General features: G+C 40.0%; 4 protein-coding genes across 5 annotated transcripts in view; 2 read left to right on the top strand and 2 right to left on the bottom strand.

Moving 5' to 3' along the window:
- The window catches only part of LOC118269399 (uncharacterized), a 101,757-nt gene extending 93,584 nt beyond the window's left edge, over window positions 1-8,173 (bottom strand). The window contains exon 1 of one of the 2 annotated variants that reach the window (XM_035584508.2): window positions 4,245-8,173. In XM_035584508.2, coding sequence (XP_035440401.2) covers window positions 4,245-8,077 — 3,833 coding nt within the window. In that variant the 5' untranslated portion in view covers window positions 8,078-8,173. The remainder of the gene's footprint in view (window positions 1-4,244) is intronic. The other variant, XM_035584507.2, reaches the window with a different exon arrangement.
- A 2,544-nt stretch (window positions 8,174-10,717) lies between these two features.
- On the bottom strand, window positions 10,718-14,910 carry LOC118269401 (phosphatidylinositol-glycan biosynthesis class X protein). Its single transcript, XM_035584510.2, has 5 exons — window positions 14,623-14,910; window positions 14,211-14,355; window positions 12,280-12,434; window positions 11,641-11,794; window positions 10,718-11,088 (listed from the first exon to the last, which is right to left on the bottom strand). Exons 1-5 carry the CDS (start codon window positions 14,757-14,759, stop codon window positions 10,915-10,917), a joined length of 765 nt encoding a protein of 254 aa, XP_035440403.2. The 5' UTR covers window positions 14,760-14,910; the 3' UTR covers window positions 10,718-10,914.
- LOC126912362 (jerky protein homolog-like) lies at window positions 12,457-14,204 on the top strand. The gene has a single exon (XM_050704124.1). It carries the CDS (start codon window positions 12,884-12,886, stop codon window positions 13,718-13,720), a length of 837 nt encoding a protein of 278 aa, XP_050560081.1. The 5' UTR covers window positions 12,457-12,883; the 3' UTR covers window positions 13,721-14,204.
- A 1,281-nt stretch (window positions 14,911-16,191) lies between the features above and the next one.
- LOC126911577 (uncharacterized) lies at window positions 16,192-17,262 on the top strand. Its single transcript, XM_050699392.1, has one exon. It carries the CDS (start codon window positions 16,192-16,194, stop codon window positions 17,260-17,262), a length of 1,071 nt encoding a protein of 356 aa, XP_050555349.1.
- Window positions 17,263-27,625: the final 10,363 nt, after the last annotated feature.

Genomic DNA, 27,625 nt, shown 5'->3' with positions numbered 1-27,625 from the left:
CAAAGTCCTTTGAAGAACAACTGAAAACATTCAGCCCCTTACATTGTTTGTAAGTCACTTTGAAACGTATCTACCAAACTTTTGTCGAATTCCTCCACCCAACACTAGGCACTTTAGCGACATCTATTCTATTCTTAGTACAGTTTTAGGAAACTAATTAAAAAGAGATAGCAAGGGACCTACGTGAAGGAAATCTCATTTGTCATGTACCCATGTCGCATTGACGGATGAGAATTAGAATTTCCAATTGGTTAGGTAAAATGTATCGTGTTTTCCCAATAAGAATTTTCCGATGATTAGTATGTTTTCTTAGCGGAAAATTTTGTGTATTTATTAATAAATATTTCTGAGAAAGTTTGTTTTCTTTAACTATAATACTGAGCTATTGACAGACATTATTTTTTCCTTTTTCCACAATAACCTAATACCACGTGGGCGCTGACTTAGGTGGGGTCATAAAAGCTAAAATATACATATGTACATATTCATAATACCTATCCGTACACGTGTCTAAATCATTAAAATAAATAGACCTACAAACGTTTGCCCCAAAGCCCACATCAAACATCTATTATGTACATAATTTATCGATAGGAATACATAAATCCCTCTTTTATTTTCTCCTATATAGAGAGGTAAATATAAATAATTCCTTTGTTATAAAATATTAATGTTCGGAGAGAAATTCTAAGTAGGTACGTAGTGTGTAAGCGGATTATCTTGTCGACTGTACTCTATTATATCGATTTCTTCGTACTTATTGGCTATTTTTGTTTTCTTAGCAACGCGCGGTTCCCGCTATGAATATTTAATCATTTGATTTGCCGCTTTGTAGTCTAGATTGGTGTAATTACTGCAAGTCTTTGTAAGGAGGTCTGGCCTGAATAGTTTATCATGGGAACGGTTGACTGTGTCAAATCACAGTGCAGTTTATCGATCGGGTTATTTTAGATCCGAGTATTGATTTCTTTGTATGCCGCATTTCTGCATGCTTGTAACTATGTCCGTTTCATTTATAAATAATCGTCAAACTGTCTTTGCATATCATAGTCGTTTAGTTTGATTTTCTGGAAGCAGTTTCTCTGCAGTTTATTCACGATGAAGAGTCTCTCAGTGACTCGAAACTAGTACAGCTTTTCTCCATTAATATACGTGAGTAAACCGTGATTTTTTAGTTAAAGCAGTTTCTTTGTCCAAAGTTTTGTTACAATTAAAGGTTTTGCAACCAACACCTTAACATCAAACCTATAAGGGCCATTTTCGTATATCAATATCTATTGGAGTATACTTTACAGTGTTAACTAAGTTCCATGTACGAGTAGTTATGAAGTGAATGATTCGTGTCAGTAACCCTAGAGACAGCGGCTGATTAGCTCTAATAAGCAACTGGGAGATTCATGGCAGAAACATTTACTCATTTACTGGATGAACAGGACTATAATTAGTAACATTACAAGCTGTACGTATGTTTTGAACTAGTTTTAGGAGACTAGTGATGTAAGGACTTTTTTGGGGTAGGGGTAATCAAGCAGACGAATCGTCTGATGGTGCTATACAAAAGAAGAAATAATGTGTGTTATTAGTATAAATGTTGTATACTGGTTTTCGTAAAACAATGAAACGAGAATATAGACTTACTAGAAAAATATGTACTAATATTAGGGAAGAGCCTCATGACTCTTATGATTTAAAGTTTAAGGAAGCGGTTTACTAGCTGATATAAACGAAAAAGACATTCAAACGTGTTATTATGAGAATTAAGATAACGTCTTTTGACATTTTCATTTGGTAGCTAATAATAAAACATTGGCAGTCAATCAGACTAAGTATTTCATTGAACTACTTAAAGAAACTTTATTGATGTAACAAATGTTTGAACACAGATAGAAATCATAATAATCACTATTATTGTTAGGCAATGGAAAGCTACTTGGAAACTTTTTAAAACTGATCTGTATCCTTAGTATGAGTTTGTTTTACGTTAAAGTAAAACGAAACGAAAAGAAAGTGCGTTCGGTGCTCTGGTTGGTCGGCGCGAATGAACCAACAAATCAGAGCACCGAACGCGCCCTTGTTTCGTTTTCGTTTCACGTAAAGCAAACTCATACTAAGGGTACTGATAACGGAAAATTTTGTTCTAAAAACTTCAACTGTAATTGCAATATAGATTGCTAAGATAAGAACTGACCCTACCTACCTAATACAGATGTAATAAACCAATGGTAATACTGTGACGACCGAGCTCTTACAAGTTGTAAACACCATGAGTCATAGTGGACAACCTTCATGAAGTTATTAAAGACCAGATTATTACTATATCGCTAAGGGATACACTTTTTTACGTTACGTATCTTTTATTTAGACCTTTTTTTGAGCAGGAAAATCATCCAATGACTTCATGCCTTGGGCGAGGCGAGACTGTCAGACTAAAACCACCCTCTTCGAGCCGACCTGTGTTGGCGATTCTAATAGGCATATGATGATTTTCCGAGGAAGCGACATGACCTTAGACAACGAATTAGACAGTGCCACTCAAATTAGACAGAGCTGAAGAAGAATTTTCCATTATACATGTTTGTCTAGTCTATCGGTTTTTCAGAATGTTTTGAATAACTTAACTTTTAACAATGAACTCGAATAGGCTCAACCCATAAAAATATTTATACGAAACAACGATCTTTTCTCTCAAAAACAGTTAATCTTGATACGACGATATATGATATTCATTTAGTTAAAGAAATCGTCACAAACTGAACTAAATTAAACTTTAGTTCTCACCTTGTACCTATAATTATCGAACAAATGACCGAATTATATCGAAGACACTCAATTTACGACGTCCAATCATTTGTCTCCGGCAGCGTATCACCGTTAATTTGTCCGCTTCATTAAATTAATCAAGTATATCAATTGCAATTGTTTTATTGGTCGGACGCAGCGAACATTTAGTTTAATTAAAATATATGCATGAAGCAACTACTGCTTTATAGCCCACGGCTGACTGATAGTCCGAGCAAACGGACATTCGTTCTACTCTTGTTTACAATTTCCATGCATTTTCGTTCTGCAGTGTAATTAAGATATGGCGATATAAATACAAGCAGGTTAGTTTCTAAACTAATTTAGCTTGTTCGTGTATTAATGGTTATAATGGACCTAGTTTCCTTCTATCCTCGTCTCGTCCAGTGACAATAACAGGACGTTTAACAGAGATCTAATTAAACGTCGCCGAACTGACCCACAGTCCCTTCATATTAAGTATATTAACCCTTCAACTTCGCCGCTATTTAGGAAGCCGATCGATTCTGGCAAAATTAGCTTTGCCCGCCGGCCTGACCCAATAAAAGGCCAGTATAAATAAACAATACAATATTGCTCAAGTATAAATTGTGCTATATTAACTGACGACGTCTCTCCCACTTTATTATCGTAAGTGGTCTGTTGTTGCTTTGCCTACATAATATGTTACTTTTGTACTATACGTTCACCTTTATGTGAATCGTTTGATCTTTTTTACAAAAGTGTTAAGTTAAAACATGGGTTTACAGCTGATACTGACTATTGACACCTAAGTAGTTATTACTGTTTATAAAGTAATATGTCCTGACTCCTGACTGATTGACTGACTGAGAAAGAATTTTTAACAATTTCACCCCAATCGCATCAATGTATTAATTCGTCAATTTGGAAGTAGAATAAAGCAAATTTATTTAGGTTATTGATGTAAAACAAACAAATAGGTACGTGTGTTAGGATTTTTCGAAATTTTGCTTAGTAATAAGGGATGAAATAAGGATTGGTTGTACGGGGCTTGCATTATTTTTCACTTCGTATTTAGGTTAAGGATTTATTACAAAATAAATACGTGTTTCAGGAATTTATAACTTATTATAAAATTGTGATTTAAATAAGTTTGTAAATACATAGTAATATAATAGTGTAGTAGTCGTCATATTAACTTCCACGCCAGCAAAGCCGCGGGCAACAGCTAGTCAAGGTATTTTATTATAATTTTTAATTGATATTGTTAATTAAGTAAGAAAATCAGATAAATAAAGTGTAATAATTTTCTTAGAATTCACAACGTCTCGAACGACCGCCCGCGGTGTTTACATAGGAACCTTATATGGAACACGGTAATTATGAAATCAAAGAAACTCCAATAACAAAGGTAAACACGAATATTTGTTGGCATGATCATGCAAATATTTGTAAAGCTATAAACATGAATGAAAGTGACTCACTTGCCGAACAGCGGATGCCACAAGTGGTAGGAGGCCGGGTCGTGCGGGTGCGGCGGCAGGTGCGGCGGCTCGCCCAGCGGCGTGGTGCTGCCCACCTCGGGCTCCTCGCGGCGCCGGCTCATCGACGCCGCCGGGTTGTGGCCCCGCCGCGACGACGACGATGCCGACGCCGCAGCACTCGGCTCCAACAAGTTTTGTAACGATTTCACACTGATCCGCGGCCGCGGAGACTCTTGCGAGCTAGTCGAACTACTTCTCTGGTGAGGCTGGGCCTCGGAATGTTTCATAGATTGTAGATAATTGTTGTTCGGAAAGTACGGCGACGTAGGGCTCTTTTGTCCCCCGCTTCTAGGCGAGCGCTGACTGCCCATCAAGTTAGGGTTGAAGTATGGGATTTGGAGGCCGGGCAGCGGCATGTTCGGCCTCATGTTAGGGTTCATTCCTGGGTACAAGCTCTGCAGGAATGAGTTATGTTGCATGGCGGCGCGCTGGCTGGCGGTGTAGTTGGCCATGGGACTAGAGCGTGAGGACATACTGCTGTGTGATTTATTCTGATGATGACTCTTTGTCGAGTGTACGTATGGATTTTGCACATCCATTGACTTCGACACGTCTTTAACCTGACACTCGTTTACTTTGGCCTGGCTTTGTCTTGCTTGTTGCTGATTTGAATGGTTCATCGCCTCTTGCCACATGGCATATTGAATTCGATTTTCGTAGTCCATCGGAGGCATCACAGGGAAACCTGTTGGTCCCGCAAAACGAGAATTCGGGTTAAATATTTGCGATAACTCCGGGTAACTTTGCCCTGCGCCATAGCTACATGAATTGAGAGCTTTTAAGAAATCCATATTTTGCGAACACGCAGTCATTGCCTCCAGCTGGTTAAAGTAAGGTAACCATAACATTTGGTTGAAGGTCGCCGCGTCGATGTCGCCGGCTAACGACGGTATCGGCTTGGGCTGAGGATTAGTGTTGCCATGTTCGGGCTGACTCGTAGTCGTCATGTTATCATTACTCGATGTACTTATCGCACTCTTTGGAGTTGGCGCCTTTGGCTCCTTTAGCGGTGACTCGGGTTGCTTACTATTTAATATCGTGTCCTCTATTTGTTTCAGTGTCAACATGATTATATCGGGATCTTGTAAAAGTTGAGGATATGCGAACGCTTGCGGTATCACTAACTCTGGACAATTGATTAGCAACTGAGGAATTTCGATAGCAGGTGCGGCGAAAATTCTATTTAGCTTGTTTTTAGGAATTAGTAACGCATCGGGTATTGAGGCGTTAGACCTTAGGCTATGCAGTTGTTCGATCGGGCTCAGTTTACTCATCTTCTCAATATATTTCGCAGAGAGCTTGTCTTCCTTGTCAGCTTTCTTCGATATTTTCGTCTGACTTTCAGCTGAATGGTCATCCCGATCGCATTTGTTGTATACTTTACTAATTTTAACTGTATCATCTGTAGATTCTCGTCTACCTTTCTTCTCTTGGGGTTCACCAAACTCTTTGTTTAACTTTCTCATCTCGTCTGAACAGCTGGTTACCGTTGGACTGGCTGACTTCCGATGTTTGCCCAGGTTTAACGGTTCGCATTGTTGTTTTGTAATGGTCACTTCAGACGTGTACATTTTAGGCGACGGTGATGACAGCAATGTTTCTAAGAACAGTGATTGTTTGCTCTTCGACTGTGGCATCGTGAATATCTCTGGTGAAGACGGCACGGCAGGGATGCCGCTCGGCTGAGGCGACTGCATTGCATCCGACTCTCTGGACGGCGCTCGCGGTATGTCTATCCTCCTCGGTGACGCATGCGGAGTGGGCAGTCTTCGTTGCACACTCAGATCTTTAGGCTGATCGTCGCCCTTCTCCGATAGGCTCTCTTCCGTGGTATTTGTGGTTTCAGCAACGCTAGCCACTACGCGGTTAGACTTTTTACTATTTTTAATATTTTTGACACTCAAATCAGTAGCTACCAATTCCACGGCATTTGACGGATCGTCCAGGTCTTTCATGAAATCTAAGCTGGTATCTTCCTCTTTAATAGTATTTGTAAAATTGCCATCTTCATCACACACTGGATCCTCAGTTTCTATTTTGAGAGTAATGTTAGTGGTCGTATTTTCTGTAGGTTCTTCTTCAGTCGGTGTTGGTGTCGGCAGTTCACAGGGCAAAGTTTCTTCACTTTGATCCGGTAACGGTTGCATTATTTGTTCCTCAGTAGTTGCAGGTATTTCAGGTACTTGTTCAGTGTACATTGCTTCGACATTGTCGACTTCATCTTGTAGCCTCTTCTCGGCGGTTTGATCATAATCTAAATGGTTAACTTCACTTGCGCTTTGCATTTGTGACGCTGCAGATAATGTTTCAAGCGTACATTCTGTTGAAGGCTCGGCGGGCGCAAAAACTTCGTCCGTCATATAAGACTGTTCGATAGCCTGTTGCTGGTCGGGGGGCGGCAGGTGGTCGCCTATGTGGTGCAGGTGGAGGAGGCCCTGCGCAGCCGTCATGCTGCTGCGGCTCGGCGACTCCAGCGACTGCTCGAGCCGGTCGATGATGTCGGCAACTGGCGCGCCACCGAGCAACATGTCGTCCTCCTCCTCCGCGTAGTCACCAGAGCCGTGCACGAGGTGCGCCAGCTTGTCCAGCGCCTGCCCGAGTATTTGATTATCTTCACAACCCTTCTCTACGAGTGACTCGAGTAGAGCCTCGTCGTGAGGCCCGCCTAGCTCGGGCAGGTAATGTGCTTCACTAATAGTTTCAAATAGGTCTTTGTGCACTCCCATGTCATTGTGGAAAGCTTCTTCTTCGGGAGTACGTTCAGGCGGCTTGCGCTGTTCGAAGAACATGTCGTCGGGTGGTTTCGGCTCACCGAGTTCGAACGACATGACGTCGCGCGCTACCTCTTCCGCCTCCGGCAGGAAGGGGTATTGCGCGGCTCCCGCCTGTAGTTCCAACTCCAGCGCCTCCTCGCCGCGCTGCTGGTTGAACTCCAGCTCGGCCACCGCGAGCAAGTTGTCGAGTGGAGTGGGCTCGGGCGGCGCGGGCGGAGTGGGCGGCGCGGGCGGCACGCGCGGCACCGCGATCGTGTGCGACGGGATGTGAGACTCCAGGTCGGGGGCCAGCCAGGCGGGCGCGGGCGCTGCCGCGTCCGTGCGCCTCCGCCGCGGCCTGCCGGGGCGCCGGCGCCGGCGCCGCTCTTGGGGAGCACTGGGCTCCGAAGGTTCTTGCGCCGGAGCGCTTGTCACAAAGATAGAGTCAAAGATTTTAGTACGCGGGATAACTCGCCAACCGGTCGGGGTACGCGCGATACGGATACGGTTACGCGGATCGTAGTCTTCACAGCGGACCTCTTGCACGGTGCCGTCTCGCTGCCGTGCCCACAGGAATACGGGGCGCAAGCGTGGTGCGGGGTGCGCGGGCGGCGGGGCTTTCTCGGCTAGGTCGCGACAGGCCAGGCTGCGCGCGCGGCGCCGGCCGGCTGCGGGGGCGCGGGGAGGGTGAGGGGCGCTGCGGCTCCGGCCGGCAGCGGCATCGGCGCGGGGGCGGGCGGCGCGAGGCTCGCCGCCGCCGCCGGGCGCCCGCGGAGACACTCCGGCGCGCCGCACCGCGGGATCAGGCGACGACCGCGCGGACGCGGCCCCGAGGCGGACTGGCGGCCGGCGCGCGCTCGCCCCGCCCCCCGCCGCCCGCCGCGCCCGCCCCGCGCCCGCTCCGCCCAGCGATCGATCGCCCGCCCGCTGCACCCGCCGCCTGCACCCGCATGTAAACACGGCGCGCGCCCCGACCCCCGCGACGCCGCGTTTACGTGGCCTCGTTAATCTTAAATCCATATCTGCGGCGCTCGGAGTACGCACGCCGGCCGCGGCACGCCCCCGGCCCTAGCACGTGCACCGCACAACATCCACATCCTCACTGGACCATGCCACCACTAGTAAAATGAGCCCCCGAACCTTCTACCCTTACGTTTCAGTATGACTAGCAGCAACATTGTCAGAACACACTAAAAATATCACAGAGAATAAAATTTCACAATATCGGAGGTTTATATGTGCAGGGTATAGAAGGGTGGTACAGTGTCGGTTTCATCAACAGTAGGTTGAGGCGCGTACATTGGCGGTTAGGGAAGGTTCAGTGTTCGGGCGCGGGATCGATACCCGCCGCGAGTGGTGCCATCTCCCCGGCGAGCCACACTACGGCACTAGTCACTACGCACGGGGACCGTAGCGCTGTGCTCACTCGTATCTTTACTCTTTGTGGGTAGATGGAGCTCGCACTCACCAATTATTTTATCTAATTAAAGTATTTAACTAAGTACTTTTTTTGTTTGAAAGACGCCTAGTTTTTAAGAACCAGGACTAGGGAGTGGCATTCTTACCCCAATAAAACTACCTCGGTGGCCATCGTCGGCACCTATGTATCTATAAACCTAGTATAGCTACTAAGTACATAACTTTTTTTAAGAGGGGAAAATCATCCAATGACTTGGCAAGGCGACAGGGAGTGTCATACTCTTACTGACTAAAAACCACCCTGTTCCTACTCCTGCTTCTTGAGCCAGAGCCCCGGTAAACCCGCTAGGTAGTCCGCAGCACCCTATATGCCGTCCTATTAATGAGCAACCAGACGAGTTCCTCGTCAAATATTTACATGAGTAAGCCGAAAAACATGACAATTACTTCATTATTTAATCTCTCTCTCTCAATCTCTTAAATTGATGGAACCCCTAAGCTAAGATAGGTGACACTAAACAACATATTGGTTTTCACCAACCTCGAAGGGACAAGTGCAACGGTTAGTTTAGGTGCTAAGTCACCTTTTTGTTAAAATATGTTTTAGGGTTAATTTCTTTTTGTGGAATAGGAGACAAACGAGCTGACGGATTACCTGATGGTAAGCCATCAACGCCGCCTATGGACACCCGCACGCAACACCAGAGGACCCATAGGCTAATTAAAAATGAATGCGATTGATTGGTGGAAACAGCCATAAGGGACAATAATTTATTTAGTATATCCTTAAAGGAGTAGATTGACTCTGCCGTCGGCCTCGGATATACAATTATATATATATTTCAAAATACAACCAGATAACAAAGTCTAGAGTGCTCTAAACTCTGTCAACATTTCATCGAACGCAATTTACGCTGTAATGCTTTGACAATAAGGTACAGTTCACTATGACACTAATAATACATCATAAAATTATAATAGAGGTAACTAAAGCTATAAAAATCTAAAAGACATTTACTAAAATTGTTTATTTTTATTTATGTTTATGACTAGACACAGTAAGTATATTTTTAATTATATATAAACATCATCTTTAATACTGCAATTTAATGGAATACTATACAATAGTATTATAAGTAAATAAAAACAATTTATTCGTACATACCTACTTATATTAAATAAATACATAACAATATTTTAGTATATAAAGGAATGTTATACAAATATAGCAATATACATCTACACAAGCAACAATTACAGTATGTAATACATAGCTCATTACATGTACGGAATTTAAATATGTAATTGTAACATAACAGGGTTAGAAGTTTCGATAGTAATTACATTAAGTCATCCCATAGTCAGAATTGAAGGCTTAGCCCCATTGATGGCTTGGCCTAGGCCCCATTAAATAATACATCTCTGTCCTCCTAACACAGTTCACTGATTCTATCAGTCTCTATATAATCCTTTCCTTCTCACGCATACATTACTAAATCCAAAAGTTATATTGCATCCATACACAAAATTACAATAACATCTTTGTTCTTTAGGTCGGCAGAAACTAGTGCGCCACATGTTATGCCATAAACTGTGTTTCTTTCTTTCTTTCACATGTTATATCTTTAGGAAATAATCACAAAGAATCATATATTCAATGGGCTACCGTATTTTTTCACCAGATGACATATGAATGAATCTAGGAATAAGTAGTTAATCCAGTCACTATAGCTGACAAATATTTAACGTCCAATTGTGTGACACTAGCTACTTCCCTATTGGACGAAGAACAGGTTCACACTAGCTCAATCTGGTGAGTGGTGACCAAAAAAATACGTTAGCCGTAATTACTTTTAAGAGATGATAATAACTTTAATATAAATGTTGTGCCCGCCAGCAGGCTCGTAGGTATCTAATGCGCACGCGCACGACATTGCGTATATATTTCTCACAGGCGTCTGAGCCTGAAACCACTTTAATAAGTAATAAGATACTTCTTTGGCTAAATTTAAGTTCTTTTTTATTTTTTAATAATCAATAATATATTTTAAATACATAATGCATCTTATCATTTATACATGATAATTATGTATTTCGATTTTAAATGCACTTTAAATTGGATAAATCAAGTTTCGGAAAAGGAATGTTTGATTACTGAAAACTATTTTGAAGTATTTAACTTTTCGTAAATCTTAAAGGCTACCGACTACTTATTTTTATTTTTTTCAGTAAACATTGTAATTATTTGAGCAGATCCGAATCAAAATAAATCGAACAATAAGTGAAATATATTCATTAATTTCAATAGAAAATTCAGTGTCATTTATTTTGAGTACCTAATTAGGATAAAAAATTATCATCCCAACGGCCAATACCTACCTACTGATAGATTTCAATGCTAGAAATACATAGAATTGTGATACTTACAAATTTCAATACTAATTGTGTAAAGAACTGTATGGATTGAAGGGCATGGTGACGAGTTTGTGTTCGTGTATCGCCTTGATGAGGTACAGCGAGCCGATGGCAATGACCAGCGCGGTGCCCACGGAGATCGCGTGGTAGTGCTCCATGTTGCCCACTGGGATGTTCCATACTAGGGTGTCTGTTAGCTGGAAATAAGGGAAGTTATGTTAAGTCTTTGATCAGTAATGGTACCAAATATAAACAACAGACGTCACGGCAGGTCCAGAGGATGGCGGGACGAACTTGACGCCTACGATAAGGATTGGCTGCAGAAAGCTCTGCACAGAGAGGAGTGGAAGGAGGGTAGGGAGGCCTTTGCCCTGCAGTGGAACGAACACGGCTAAAAATAAATTAATTAAAAAAAAGCTGGTAAACTAGCAGACGGATCACCTGATGGTAAGCAATCGCCACCGCCCATGGATACCCGACACAAAAGAGGCGTTGCAAGTGCTTTGCCGCCCTTTGGGGGTTATGGATTTAAGGGTTGGACGGCCTTTGGAGAATCGTGGATTGGGAAAGAAAAGGTAATTGGGTTTCCGGTAACCTCACCCACACAATGCAAGCGTTGTTTCACGTCAATATTCTGTGAGGCCGTGGTATCACTCCGGTCGAGCCGGCCTATTCGTGCCGAAGCATGGCTCTCCCACACTTTTATAACTAGATATTATTATAGTTAGAAATTATGAAGTTACTCTTACCAAAGTAAAAGGCAGTTCCTTCCAGCTGCACTTCTCCTTGGAGCTGCCGTTACAGAGGAAGGTGACGGGAGTGGCAGCCTTGTTGCACATGTCCAGCCGCTGGTCGGGGCAGCGCAGGTACAGCTTGGGGGGACCTATTGTGTTGCGGGCCATACTGGAATTAAACACGAGGATATTTAATCACGCTAAAAATACCAAAACATAAAAAAGGAATAAAAACTAACTTAAAACTAAAATAAAGGCGTTAGGCGTGGTTAGGCGTCGAAGTACTCGTCCGCATCGCTGTCACTGGGGAACGTTCCCAGAAGACTGGCCGCATTGCCACGTTGAATGGCAATACTTATCTTCTGACCGAAGAAATAGCCAGCCTTCTGGTCACGCTAATAATTATAAATGTGAAAGTTTTAGTTTGTTTGGATATTTGTCTGTCAATCACGCAAAACTGTGGAATGCGCTATCGTCGGCAGTATTTTCGTTATTACCTGTAAGAAAAAAGCGTATTCCTTTTTAAAAGGCCGGCAACGCATCTGTGAATCCTCTGGTGTTGCGGGTATCCATGGGCGGCACTGATCGGTTACCATCAGGTGATCCGTCTGCCTGTTTGCCTCGTGTTCGATAAAAAATACAATAATAACTTACCCGCCACCAGGAGTGGCCAGATGGTACCGAGCATGTACCGGCAGCCACACATGCACCTTGCAGTCCTTGATCTTCTCCGTGATGTATGTGGTGGTAGGGTACGAGTGCTCTGCCGGCATCTCCGTGTTAATGCGGGTCTTTGGGACGGCATTCAACTGTAATACATTTGAATACTTAATTAAATTGATGGTTAGAATTGAACAAGTTTCTTATAAGTAACCCCACAGAATTGAAGAAAAACTTGTATGAATTTGGATTGGGCCCTGTGTTTTACATTGAACGAGATCAAAACGAGACGGCACTCTGACTGGTTGGTTTATTGAAGCTGGCCAATCAGAACGCTAAAACCTGTCTTGTTTCGATATCATTCAACATATAACAAACTTAGACTAAGCCTTCTGATTATGCTCATAGTTACTAATCTAAGTATAGTTTCAAAACAAGTATCTTTATAATTATATTGTAGAAACTCGATTATCCGGCCCTCAGTTATACGGATTCGCGATTATCCGGACTGCCCGGCTATTGTTTTATGTAGTTAGTTTTCAGTCAATTCGTCGCTCGGCCGCCTCTACTTATCTACTCGTCGTCTACTTATTCAAAAATGTCAAAACGTAAGAGAGTGGTATTATCGCTTAAAGATAAAATAAATATTATTGATTCAATTAAAAAAGGAGAAACCGGTCGTAAGTTAGCTGATCAGTATGGTGTGGGTACATCCACGATAAGTGATATAAAAAAGAATGCCGATTCAATTTTGTCGTACACTTGTAAATTAGATACTCAAGACGGAAGTAAACATCGGAAAATGATGAAGAAACCGAAAAATGAACTTTTAGAAGATGCTTTGTATTGTTGGTTTTTACAAAAACGATCAACTGGGCAACCGATATCCGGTCCTTTGCTCTGTGAAAAAGCGTTAGAGTTAAATAAAAAAATAGGTGGCAATGAATCGTTTGTGGCAAGTAACGGATGGTTGTACAGATTTAAATCACGTCATGGGATTCGTGAATTGGAAATTCAAGGTGAAAAAATGTCAGCTAATGTAGATGCAGCAAATTCTTTTAAAAATAATTTTAAGAAGAATTTGGATGAAAATAACTATGACATGGATTTTGTTTATAATGCTGATGAAACCGGGTTAAACTGGAAGTCTTTGCCTTCGAAATCTTTAGCTTCGAGGCGAGAGAATTCAGCTCCAGTAGAAAACATATTGCAAGAAGATGAAACAGAAGAAAATCTAGACGTGGAAAATGATGCAGGACCATCTCATGATGAAGCACTTCATGCCCTAGAGACAGCTCTCAAGTGGTTTGAAAAACAAACAGAGAGTGATACTGTGAGTTTATTACAGCTGAAACGAATTCGTGATATAGCAGCAATGAAGAGAAAAAGTGGTTTACGTCAAATGACAATTACCAAATATTTTAAACCAAATTAAACTTATTATTTTTTAACAAATTAAACATATGTAATCTAAGAAAATGTATCTCTTAATTATTCCTTAATAAATATTGATTTTCGTTGATATATATTTGTTGTTTTTAATAAATGTACCACATATGTATGCATAAAACCCGATTCCCCCCCTATTCTTCATACATTCGATTATCCGAATGCCTAACGACAACAATTAGTCCGGTTAGTCGAGTTTCTACTGTAGGTTGAAAGGTAGGGGAGAAACTGTATTTGTTTTTTGTTAATAATGGATGAAATCTAACAACTATTAGCTCTGACACTCCTTTAGAAATGAAAAGGTTTCTAATAGTAATGTCCCCTTACATTTAGATTAAAATTGTTCAACGGGCCTCTGCGAGTTGGCTTCGGCCCCTCGTACGCCTTCCAAAGGTCCGGGACCCTGTGGTCCCGTGATTATGTAAAAAACAAATAATGTCACATAGATCAGCAATATTATAACTAACTACAGGTACCTTCTTCAGTCGTCTAAGAGTGCTCAGCTCATCAGGATTAGCATATACACCGTGTGGTAGGGTCTGGTCCAGTCCCACCACACAGTCCTTGTACATCCAGCAGTTGCCATCATCCGTGTTGAACACTATGCCATAGGATATGTTCCTGGAACATTTATTTTGTTTACAGCTGTATGTGTAGTATAGAATTTATTTTCAAGACTACGAAAATATTCTTAGAAGAAAGAGCCTGGAGTTTTACTGATGTTATAATTACTATGCCAATGGAAGTTTTTCTATGTCTAACATATATAGGTAACAAAAGCTTCTTTTATTTTTAATTATTTTGTTGAATATAATATTTATAGACACTTTTTACAAAGAGAACAGAAGGATACATTGGGTAGAGTATTTAGAAATGTTGTTTATTTACCTGTGGAAACCTTGATTTTTTAGTACTTGCTTCAATTTAACGTTGAAGTTACAGGGATCTGCTGAAAGATACCCAAAACAAGCGAACAACAAAATAAAACTAAAACATAAGTTTTTATTGTTAAAAGGACGCAACATTGTGACACTGTGCTATGGCGACTTTTTTATTAAATAAAACTTAAGATAAAAGACTGGAGTTGATAGATTTAATTCATAATTAAACACAAAATTAAAGGCGAATATTATCAATGAAGAATCAATGTTATCAATATCAATAAAGTGACAATTACAGATTTAAGATTAATAATTATTCCTAGCTACAATTACATACAATCTGACATAATAATAATACGCAAGTTTAGTTTTTAAGCATGTAAAAAAGAGACAGTTATACAATTTTCCTGAGACAAGAGAAAGAAAGAAATATTCTACAAAATCACAAATTATCAAAACTGGAAAACAGCGTCTGACAGATTGATCGTTGACATTGACATTACACAAAATGACATTTCAGGAAAATGTTGCCATCCATATTTGATGAGAGTGGTTAACTGGCTGAAATATGTTGAAAAAAATGTACAAAAGCCATTTTGGTTAAAAAAGGAAGAAAACCTTTTTTCTCGTAATAGAATTTTATGGCTATAGTACTTTTTTCTGTGTATTCCAGCTAGTACGCATGTAGTTTTTATTTCAAGTATTTTTAGTTTTCATTTCAAAGAAGGTTTTAATTTACTTTTACCTCGGTGAATTTAAAGGTAAGTTTTTATTCGACACAAACCTTGTCTCGATAATAACGAAAACAAAAGAGGAATTTTCTAATCATTATTAGGGTCCAGCCATTCTATAATAATTATGATGGATTGCACGGTTGGCGTAGTGGCTGCTGTGCAACGTGTTGCAGTTGCGGATTCAATTCCCGCACGGAATACCGCACCAATTAATAATAATAATAACTAGCTGTAGCAACACCGAATGTGAAATATCAAAAATTTTTACTCATTTTTATTAAATCCAAAATAATACAATTTTGAAGCATTTTACAGTTTATAACAAATAAGCTATATAATTCAGAAAGAACTTTTTACAAATAAATAACATGAGAGAATTTAAAAACCAAAATTTCACAAAAATAACGAAAAATAACAGTGACATGACATTAGATGTCAAATGGTAATGGGTAAAATCACGATATAATCACAATATGATAACACGAAGAGCTGCAGCTATACTAAGGACACGCCCACCATCTCCGACCTCGTCGCCCAGCTCCGCCCCGCCATCATCGGCACCACCACCAGATGCAGTGGTGTCATCGACGGTTGTAGGCGCGTCGAGCTCTAGCGACGAGTATTTTTCCCCGCCCACGTCGCCACCACCTACACGTCGCCGGGGAAGACGTCGGCCACCGAGTGGCTTAGGACCACGAGGCCCACTGGCTTCGGGAGGAGTCCCAGCGCCCGGTGGTAATGTGTCGCGCATGAAATGGACAAGATCCATTAATGAAAATGTCATGCGCGCATATTTTAGGGCAACAGAGGGAGGAAGGAACCTGACAGCGTACCGTGTCAGAATGCTTGCTTTGTTTCAGGAGCTCGAACCAACCATCAACGTGTCGGCACAAAGACTATCGGATCAGGTGCGAGTCATTCAGCGTAATCGTATGTTGGATGATATTGTACTTGATCGACTGCAAAGTGAAGAACTCAGGAGTCGTGTCATCATTCCGCTGCAACAAAATATAGAGGAACCAACACAAATTGAACCTGTTGTTGCACCGAATGATGATAGGACTACGGAGGTAAGTACTCACAAATGCAGTGAAGAATTGAGGAGGGCTTTGGAGGATGCGATTCGGGAATACCGGTTTATATCGCCCTCTCTTAGACCGCGTTTACCTCGTCTGCCCATGCATAAAAAGAACAGGGCGCTAGTATGTGCCCTGGACTCGGAGCTATCAAATTATTTTGATAGTTCTGAGGACCTTATCGATAGTCATTCAATTCTGTACTGTGGAGCAATAGCAGCATGCCGTGTAGCTAACGTAAAACTACTCGAAAGAGAAAACAACAGCACACGGCAGAAACCAGCTGTACCAGCTTGGCAGTGCAGGATTGAACGACGTATCGATGAGGCTAGGACACTTATTGCCAAATTGATCTGTTTCAGGGAGGGCAACACGCGCCCAAGAGTGATGCGTTTTGTGAGGCGGGCGTTCCTGGGGATGGATATAAACCCCCAGGACTATGTCTCACATATTACGGAGCGTCTTGACTTCCTGAAACAGAGAATTTATGCATGGGCAAACCGTATTCGTCGGTATAAGAAGCGAGTGGAACGGTATACACAGAATCGCACATTCCAAAGGGATCAAAGGTGGGTGTATAGAAATTGGGAGCTAAAAGAACAGACTAGGACTGACACGTGCCTACCAGATGCTGATGTTACGACGTCGTTCTGGCGTAGCATTTGGTCGGCACCTGTTTGTCACACTGAAGGGGATTGGATTGAGAAGGTTAGGCGAAAATGTGAACTGGTACCAGAAATGGAACAAATCTCCATAACCACCGAAGATGTGTCTAATGCAGCCTATCCGTTGGCTAACTGGAAAGCTCCAGGTCCGGATGGGCTGCACAATTTCTGATTAAGATGGTTTACCAGTTCACATAGTCGCTTGGCATCTCAATTTCAGTCAGCTTTGGAGTCTGGATCTTTGCCTCAATTCTTTACGACTGGGTTAACCCACCTGCTCCATAAATCTGGAAGTACCGCGGAACCCAAAAATTATCGGCCGATTACGTGCCTACCGACAATTTATAAACTCCTAACATCCATTTTGAGAGAAAAACTTAATAAGCATATTGAAGACAATAATATCATGTCTACCTCTCAAAATGGATGTAGGAATAGGTCCCGTGGTACTAAGGAGCTTCTCCTCATTGACATGTCCATTTGCCAACAGGTTCGTAGATCTCACAAGAATTTGTCCACATGCTGGATAGATTATAAGAAGGCCTACGACTCCGTGCCACATACATGGCTCATGAGGGTACTGGAGCTGTACAAAGTCGATACAGCTCTGCGTGCTTTCCTGATGTCATGTATGAGACAATGGAGAACAGTTCTTCGCTATCCAGGATGTCGACAAATTTGTGAGAACGATGAACCCATTAGGATAGAGCGTGGTATATTCCAGGGTGATAGTTTGAGTCCATTATGGTTTTGCTTAGCTCTGAATCCTCTAAGCACTTTGCTTGAGGATTCCGGGTTAGGTTACAGGTTGAGAAGAGGGGGAGAAATTATATCCCACCTACTTTACATGGATGATTTAAAGCTATTTGCTCCAAACAACTCGCATCTAATGAAATTACTAAATGTCACTGAAACGTTCAGTAATGCCATTAGGATGGAATTTGGTGTGGACAAATGTGCAATCATGCATGTAAAGAGGGGAAATTGTGGAATCAGATGAAACACGAAACTCTGATACCACAAACTTTAGACTTCTCTCTTCAACCGAAACCTATAAATACTTGGGTATGTCAGAAGCGTTAGGCATTGATGTAGCTGTCATGAAGCAATCGTTGCGGGAGCGCTTCTTTGGCCGCCTGAAGAAAGTTCTCAATAGTCTTTTATCAGGTGGTAACAAGGTGCGCGCTTACAACGGTTGGGTCATGCCAGTACTGATGTACTCTTTTGGCATACTCAAGTGGACTCAAACGGAACTGGACGCCCTGGACAGAAAAGTCCGTTCATTGTTGACTCAGCATCGGATGCATCACCCACGATCATCAGTAATGAGACTGTACATACCACGTAAATGTGGGGGGCGAGGCTTTTTAAATGCCAAAACCCTACACAATAGTGAAGTGTGCAGTCTCCGAAAATATTTTTTCAAAATGGAGGTGGGGATGCATCGAGATGTTGTCTCAGTGGACAAAGGACTTACTCCGCTCTCCTTGGCTAATAAGGACTGGAGAGAACCTATAATACTAAGCACTAAGGATCGCAAGAATGTATGGCAAAATAAGGAGTTGCACGGACGCTACTATCGGGCCCTACATGGGCCAGATACAGATTTCTTAGCGTCCGTATCCTGGCTACGTTTTGGTAACTTATTTGGAGAAACGGAAGGTTTTGTCTGTGCAATTATGGACGAAGTTATGTTGACGAACAACTACCGAAAGTATATTATAAAGGATGGAACGGCTGACATTTGTCGGGCATGTCATCGCCCAGGGGAATCCATTCGACATATAATTTCGGGTTGTTCTCATTTAGCTAACGGAGAGTACTTGCACAGACACAATCTTGTAGCCAGGATTATTCATCAACAACTTGCTTTAAAATACAAACTTGTTGAATCTGAAGTGCCGTATTATAAGTATCTGCCTGACCCAGTTCTTGAAAATGGAGATGTCACACTGTATTGGGATCGAACTATCATCACAGACAGGACAATTGTTGCTAACAAACCTGACATTGTGGTGATAGATCGACCAAGCCGTCGCACAATGATAATTGATATAACAATCCCACATGACGAGAATCTTGTGAAAGCTGAAAAAGATAAAGCCAGTAAATATCTTGATTTAGCTCATGAGGTTGTCGATATGTGAAATGTACATTCAGCAATCATTGTGCCGATAGTCGTATCTGCCAATGGCCTTATAGCCAAAAGCCTCGACCAACACCTGAGTAGGCTAACGTTAGATGGTTGGATCAAGAGCCTGATGCAGAAGGCAGTACTTCTGGACACAGCGCGTATTGTCCGGAAATTCCTCTCTCTTGAGCCCTGACCACCGGTAGCTTGGATTTATCCCGTTACTGGTGGGCTACTGCTTTTTATATTTTTAAATGTTTTATTATTTTTTTCTTTTTAATTTAATATTTAAAAATGTAACAACCAAGTAAAAGAAATAAATGAATGATCGAAAAATAATAATAAAACCTTTTCAGATGACATCAAAATGACTTTTGGTATTGATAAATGCAAGACATTCACTCTCCTAAAAGGACAACACATCGAAAACAATCCGTACACTCTGGAATCTGGTGAAATAATAGAATCAATGACACAAAATTGTAACTATAAATATTTAGGATTTGAACAAACACACCAAATAGACAAAAAGCTCACTAAAAATAAGATAACCACTAAATATAAACACAGACTTAATATGCTAATAAGATCCCAATTAACATCCCGTAATTTATTTAAAGCCATAAACTCATTTGCCATCCCAATACTCACATACTCTTTTGGAATAGTAAGCTGGTCAAAAACCGACCTAATCAAATTACAACGGTCCATTAATACATCTTTGACCACAAACAGAAAGCACCACCCACGATCCTGTGTGCAAAGACTCACGCTACCGAGAGAAGATGGAGGACGGGGTCTTATAGACATTGAAAACCTACATAACCAGCAGATTGCCAACTTGAGAAAGTTTTTCTTCCATAAAGCCCAACAATCCCCGCTTCACAAACTCATTTCATGCCTTGATAAAAATTTCACCCCACTGAATTTGCACTCTTCTGACCCACAACGTAATGAGCGTATAACCACCAAATCTGACAAAATCGCAGCTTGGGAACGTAAATCCCTTCATGGAAGACATCGCCTCGACCTGCAGCAACCTCATGTCGATATGAAAGCATCGAACGCGTGGCTGCGGCGAGGCGAACTCTTCCCTGAAACGGAGGGATTTATGATTGCCATACAAGACCAGGTTATTGACACAGCAAACTATCAAAAATTCATCATCCGTAGACCCAACTATAACGACACTTGTAGACGATGCCACAGTGCCTCAGAGACTATCCAACACATCACAGGTGCCTGCAGAGCCATAGCCCAGACAGATTATAAACACCGTCATGACCAAGTTGCTGCAATTATCCACCAATCCCTAGCTGTACAAACAAAATTAGTCACTGATAAAGTACCGTACTATAAATATAAACCACAGACCGTATTAGAAAATAATAATTTTAAACTATATTGGGACAGAACCATCATCACGGATAAAACAATATATAACAATAGGCCAGATATAACTATGTTAGATAAACAAAAGAAATTAGTTTACATCATAGATATAGCAATATGCAACACCCACAACCTCACCAACACACATTCCGAAAAAATTGCAAAATACACAGACCTATCAATAGAGATAAAAACTCAGTGGAACGTTACCCACACCAAAACTGTCCCAATAATTTTATCCACCACGGGAGTAATCCCTAAAACCCTCCATAACAGTCTAAACCAGTTAAATATCAGCCCGTCAACCTACCTTCTTCTTCAAAAAGCAGTTATCTTAAATACTTGCCGTCTAACCCGAAAATTCCTCAATACATAAATAAACATATTTCATTTACAGCACTTGGCTTTGGCCCGTGCTTTTTACAACCCCACAAGATGGGAGAAAACATAAAAGTTTTAAAGAAATAATAATAATAATAATATATTTATTTGCATAAAACATGGTATAAAATGGTCTTACAGTATAAACATAGAGCAGACATGTTTTGCCAAAATAAATTATAGCATGCAAATATTTAGAATTACACAAAAAAATTATACAAAATCCACTAGCTATTCTTGTTCAAATAATTGTTTTATACAGTAGAAGTTTTTATCAATTAGCCATTTATACAGTTGAGCCTTGAAGGCATGTCTTGTATTCAACATTTTTATATTAGGAGGTAGCTTGTTAAAGATGCGGATACACATATACAGGGTGACTTTGAATTCGACGTATTCCTCTCGAGAGGTGATAATACAACTAATTTAATTTCCTAAAAATTAGCCCTGAAGTCCTTGGTCCGAAAGTGGCTAGTTTCTGAGATATTCAACATTTTCGATTTTGGTAAAAAAATCCCGAATTGACTACAAAATCATCAATAATAAAAAAATACTGGTTGGATTTTAGTTATTTTAGTTTTAATCAGTTGCCAATACATCCTTTATCATTTATAAATACTAATAATGGCAGAAATATCATTCGTTTTAAAATAGCAAGTATTTTCTTATCAAATTTTGTTTTGTGTCACTAATTTGGTCAATAGTAAACTAGATTTATTTCAAAAAAAATATATGACACTAAGCGTACAAACCATTAGAAAAACTTCCTTGGTTTATTAGCTACCCAGAAACATAAAATTATTTACAAAATTCTCAAAAACAAATGAATAAATTGATGATAAGTAGAGTGTAAAGAGAAAAGGGCAATTACAAAAACATCTTAATTTGCAAAATTTTGTTTAAAGTGACCTCCCTTACGAAGAAGACATGCCCGAATATGCTTCCTTGTCTCAATGACGGTCACTCTTGGACTGAATATGCTTCTATTTTCGTCACTATCTTCAAATATGTTTCGGAGAAGAATTTCGATACCCGGCCAATTCCGTCCGCATAAACAAGGGATTTCATGTAAAAATCAATCGTCGTCAGATTTTGGACACCGTGCATGCCATGGAGCTGGACCCCCTTGCCATAATACGTAGAAACCGAGGTATTTAACCATTGCCGCACCGTAATTTGATAGTGACCTGAACAAGCGTCGTGTTCGAACACATTCGTCATCTTGTTTCTAAATTCAAATTTAAAACAATGACCCTAGCTCGTTCCATCATTTTAAAAAATCTTCATATTTCTTACCATTTACATTGTTAGATAAAAAGTACAGTCCAATCAAGTAGGTAATTATTTATGATACCCATCCAAACATAATTGTTTACGCTGGTTTTGCTTGTTTCGGATTTTGTTGATTTTTTTGGGCTAATAATAGATATTGTGATAGTTTGTTTGACTATCGAACTACTACTATGCGGCAATGGTAGGATACCTCAGTTCCCACGCGTTAAACTAGCAGGAGGGTCCAATTCCATGGCATACACGGAGGCCAGAATCTGATGACGATTGATTTTTACATGAAATCCCTTGTTTATGCGGACGGAATTGGCCGTGTATCGAAATTCTTCTCCGAAACATATTTAAAGATAGTGACGAAATAAGACGCATATTCAGTCCAAAAGTGACCGTCATAGAAATAAGGAAGCATATTCGGGCATGTCTTCGTCGTAGGGGAGGTCACTTTGAACAAAATTTTGCAAATAAAGATGGTTTTGAAATTGCCCTTTTCTCTTTACACTCTACTTATCATCAATTAATTCATTTGTTTTTGAGAATTTTGTAAATAATTTTATGTTTCTGGGTGGCTAATAAACCAAGGAAGTTTTTCTAATGGTTTGTACGCTTAGTGTCATATATTTTTTTTGAAATAAATCTAGTTTACTATTGCCCAAATTAAGGACACAAAACAAAATTTGATAAGAAAATACTTGCTATTTTAAAACGAATGATATTTCTGCAATTATTAGTATTTATAAATAATAACTGATGTATTGGCAACTGATTAAAACTAAAATAACTAAAATCCAACCAGTATTTTATTTATTTATTGATGTTTTTGTAGTCAATTCGCGCCTTCTTTACTAAAACCAAAAATGTTGAATATCTCAGAAACTAGCCACTTTCTGACCAAGGACTACAGGGCTAATTTTGTAGGAAATTAGTTGTATTATCACCTCCCGAGAGGAATACGTCGAATTCAAAGTCACCCTGTATAAGCAGCTTTTATTATACTTAGTAAGCCTCGGAGCAGTGTTTAGTACGAGTCTGTGAGGGTCTCGTCGGCTTCGAGGATTTAAATCGTTTGCTGTTTTAAATAACTCCCTATGTTTCCATACAAACATGCAAATTTCATTAATGTACAGGCAAGGTAGCGGTAACAAGCCAAGTTTCTTAAATACTGGCTGACATGATTCCTCTGGTTGAAGTCCGTATAGAGCCCTAATGCATTTTTTTTGAGCAACAAATGTTCTATTTTGATCCGTGCTGTTACCCCATATTATTAGTCCATACCGTAGTATAGACTCCACATAAGCATGGTAGGCTAAAATGGCAGTTTTTAGATTAGTGCTTTTCCTTACTTGTCTAAGAGCATACACGAATTTATTTATTTTGCTTGAGATATTGTCGATATGGACTTTCCAGTTTAAATCTTCATCGATCACAACTCCTAAGAACTTTGTGTGTGTTACAGGTTTAATTTTGGGTATATTTAATTGCAAGTTAAATTTATGATTATTCGATTTATTAAATTGTATATAGACGGATTTATCAAGGTTTATTTTTAAGTTATGTTCATTCAGCCAGTTAATTAAGGTATCAATTGTGTTGTTGATGTCAGTTTCGTGATCGTGAATATTATTAAGTTTTTTATTGGATGTTACAATAATGGAGATGTCATCAGCGAATAATACACATTTGTGTTTTGTTATTTTAATTATGTCATTTATATAAATTAGGAATAATATCGGCCCTAATATGCTTCCCTGTGGAACGCCAAATCTATTACATCTATATTCCGATGAGTATTGCGTTACTTCTTTATCACTATTAACGTTTGTTATGGTAACGCATTGTAGCCTGTTGTCCAGATATGATTTAATCCATTTTAAGGTTGGCCCTCTAATTCCTATTGCTTCTAACTTTTGGAGTAGTAGATCATGCGAGACAAGGTCGAAGGCTTTCGACAAATCAAAGAATAATCCCGTAGTTAGATTGTTATCATTGATATTAGTTAGTATAGAATTTATGAGGGAGTAGATTGCCAACGTAGTAGATTTCCGTTTTTGAAAGCCATGCTGATCTTTTTGTATAATATTAAACTTGTTACAGTAACTTGCAATCCTTTTATACATACATTTTTCGTAAATTTTAGACAAAATAGGTATTAGAGTGATAGGAATTATTGTTGTTAAGGATCTGGGTGTATGTATGTTTGTGAAATTGTATCTCCTTATAGCCGGATAAAAAAGAAAAAGTTAAATAGAGATATGTTTTTATTGACATAAATACCTACCTATTCCCACCGCATAATTATTCCGTGTTCCCAGTCTTCGTTAATGATAGACAGATAGTTGGAATAATCACTATAGATAATTTGTTGCTAGGGATAATGAAAACGAATATAAGCAGGTAGTATGTGTTATGATGACCTTTCATAAGATAGGCAGCATGCGGATATTGCGTGAAGGTAAGGTCTGTCCTAAGGGGAGGTCGCCTGCCTCCGACGACGTAGGTCGCCGCCGACCAGTCTACGTGCGTATTTGAAGTTGTTGATAAGCGAAAGAGGATCGAAAAAAAGATAACTTATAAATTAAATTAGGCATCATGTGTAGGTAAAGTAGGGTAAACCACCCAATTATTGGCACTTTAAGCAGTTACTTCACAAAACTAGTAAAATTGCATGTAAAAATACCTATGTTTTAACAAAGAGTCAAGCATTTATATTGGTCTTCTAATTTCGGCAGAATATTATAAAGTACTTATCATTAATAAATTAGATCGTATTCTTCAGCGTTGTGTAGGTACCTACTTTTCGCTAATCAAGTTACACTCATATCAAGACATGCTAGAGGCTCATTTTCTTGAGCAGCATACCGCGACATATGCCGTAGCGACTGTCGAGCCAACTCTAGCATGGCCTGAAACTAGTCGTCATCGTCAAATAGTTACGTGAGTAAGCCGAAAAACACATTTTTAATATAATAGTACTAGTATAGCCTAATAAACAACAAGGGGTGCGACATAGTATAATGTGACATGAGAACATAGCTGTAGGCTAAAGGCCTTCGCAAACTGGCCTGACAACACACGCGACTTCGCCTAAACTTTCCATCTTTAAATGTTCTAGTTCTCAAACAATCTTTGATAACGATTGAGCTTGTGAATTAAAGCCATTAAAGCTCAACGTCATATAGATTCCGGAGCTGCGGGTTTACCGGGGCTCCGGGTCGAAAAGTAGGAGTAGGAACGCTCAATTCGGGAGAAGTAATTGGATGATTTTCCCCTCTAAAAAAAACATCATATAAATTGGTATTACATTATAATGTTGGACCTGGGAGCCGGCTGGAAGCTACAGAGCAGAAAATATTTGCCATGTCTTGAAAAGATCCAGGGTGTTGAGAGCTGATTAACTGAACTAATATCTCCGATCATTAATTCAAGATGGTAACGCTCATTTTGTGACGCACGTAAAAGAACACAGCGGTTCTAAATGCTCACCATACCTTGTTTAAGAATGTCTCTATAGATCTCATATTTATACGTACCTAAGAAATAATACCTCCATCACAAAATATTATTTTATTCATTATAAATAATTGTTTAAAAACATTCGGAATGAACCAACAAAACGTGCAACAATCCGTTCTATTTCATTTGTTTCACTACATGCGTGCGTCCAAACAATTATATTATTTAATTGTCCTTTATATCATAACAAATACCTTTTTATTTAATTATGCAAGGGATTGGCTCCGTAAATTATTTAGTTTTGAGGGTGTAACTTCATATTTTGGTGGAGTGACGTGACTTGGACAAATTGGGGTTTACATAGGGCGTGGTTGCGAGTATTTTGGAAACTTTTTGTTGGGATATTCCCACCTGAGTCATACCTAGCAGTAGTTTGACTACCCATTTGAATGTTTCTATGAATAATGTGGTTAATTAACACGTCATTGTAACATAGAGCTGTCGTAAGCATCCTTAAATATAGCAGTGTAATAAATCATTTAAATTATTGCTACATAGTAAAACTTTTGAGACATTGAATCAGAAAACTCTTACCTCTTACTCTCTTGCAGGTGCACTTGTGGGAACTTGATCAACGAGGTAATCAGTATCAAACATATAAATACAAATAAATACAAAATACTAATAAAAATAAAAAAGACTGCCTCGTTGGTCGAGTGGTTGCAAGTGCGACTGCCGAACAAGGGGTCTCGGGTTCGATTCCCGGGTCGGGCAAAGTATTACTGGGCTTTTTTCGGATTTTCGAAAATTTCTCGGTAGTAGCACGGAGTCTGGAATTGTGTCCAGGATATGGCAATAGGCTCACCCCTATTACATGGGACTTATAACAGAAATGGTGAAAAGTGGGTGTACATTGTATAGCGGCATTACGTGCCGTAATGTGCACCTCTGCCTACCCCTTCGGGGATAAAAAGGCGTGACGTTATGTATGTTATGTACAAAATACCTAAATTATTATATTATTTAGTACTAGTTTATAAGCTTATGCAATGTTTCGTTTGAGGATAATTATGATGTTTACAAGTTGTTGAAACTGATTCAAAACCTGCTCTTTATTGTCCCGTTTTTGAATAAGTTGTCGTCATTATATTCGATATTTTATTACAGGCAGGTAAGTATCTATTGACGCAAGTGTTCGAGATGCAAGCAAACCAATCGAAAATATATTGTTGAGCACGTGCACCTTGTACCTAATCTCGTGAAAAGGTATTAAAGACTTTTCAAATGCTTTTTCTCAATAACACAATATTTCGATCATGTTTCTAATCTGAATTGAATTAGTACTGTGCAGAGAATACATCATAGCATATACATATAAATCCTTACTTATATTCTAACAGGTGCTCTTTCCTATACATAAGGAAATCATCCAATAACTTCTCCCGCCTAGGGCGAGGCGAAAGGGAGTGTCGAACTCTTACTGACTAAAAACCACCGCGCTCCTACTCCTGCTTTTCGAGCCGGAGTCCTGGTAACTAGCTAGGTAGTCCACAGCTCCGGGATAGATTAGGGCTGGATCGTTAATTGGTGTTCGCGACCGAAGAGATTAAAAACTAATAGCTGGTTGGCAAAATTCTAACACAAAATATTTGATGTATTGGCAACCTGAAACGGCGAGGAAAATCTACCGAGTTATAATCAACGTTGAATGGTAAATTAGAAACTAATTAAAGGCAATTCTTTACAGCAGTAGCAGCAGTAGCCAGTTAATAGATTTGTAAAGAAGGAGCAATTAAACTTAAATTACTCGATGACCTTTGTCGCTGTTTGCAGGTCATGTGGTTGAGGCCTTATTTGAAATACATTGTTGGTGAACATAGGAAGAGTTCAA

The sequence above is a fragment of the Spodoptera frugiperda genome, chromosome 2, assembly GCF_023101765.2.
Source record: "Spodoptera frugiperda isolate SF20-4 chromosome 2, AGI-APGP_CSIRO_Sfru_2.0, whole genome shotgun sequence".
In the NCBI taxonomy this organism is placed as follows: domain Eukaryota; kingdom Metazoa; phylum Arthropoda; class Insecta; order Lepidoptera; family Noctuidae; genus Spodoptera; species Spodoptera frugiperda.
This window is presented reverse-complemented; position numbering and strand designations above follow the sequence as displayed.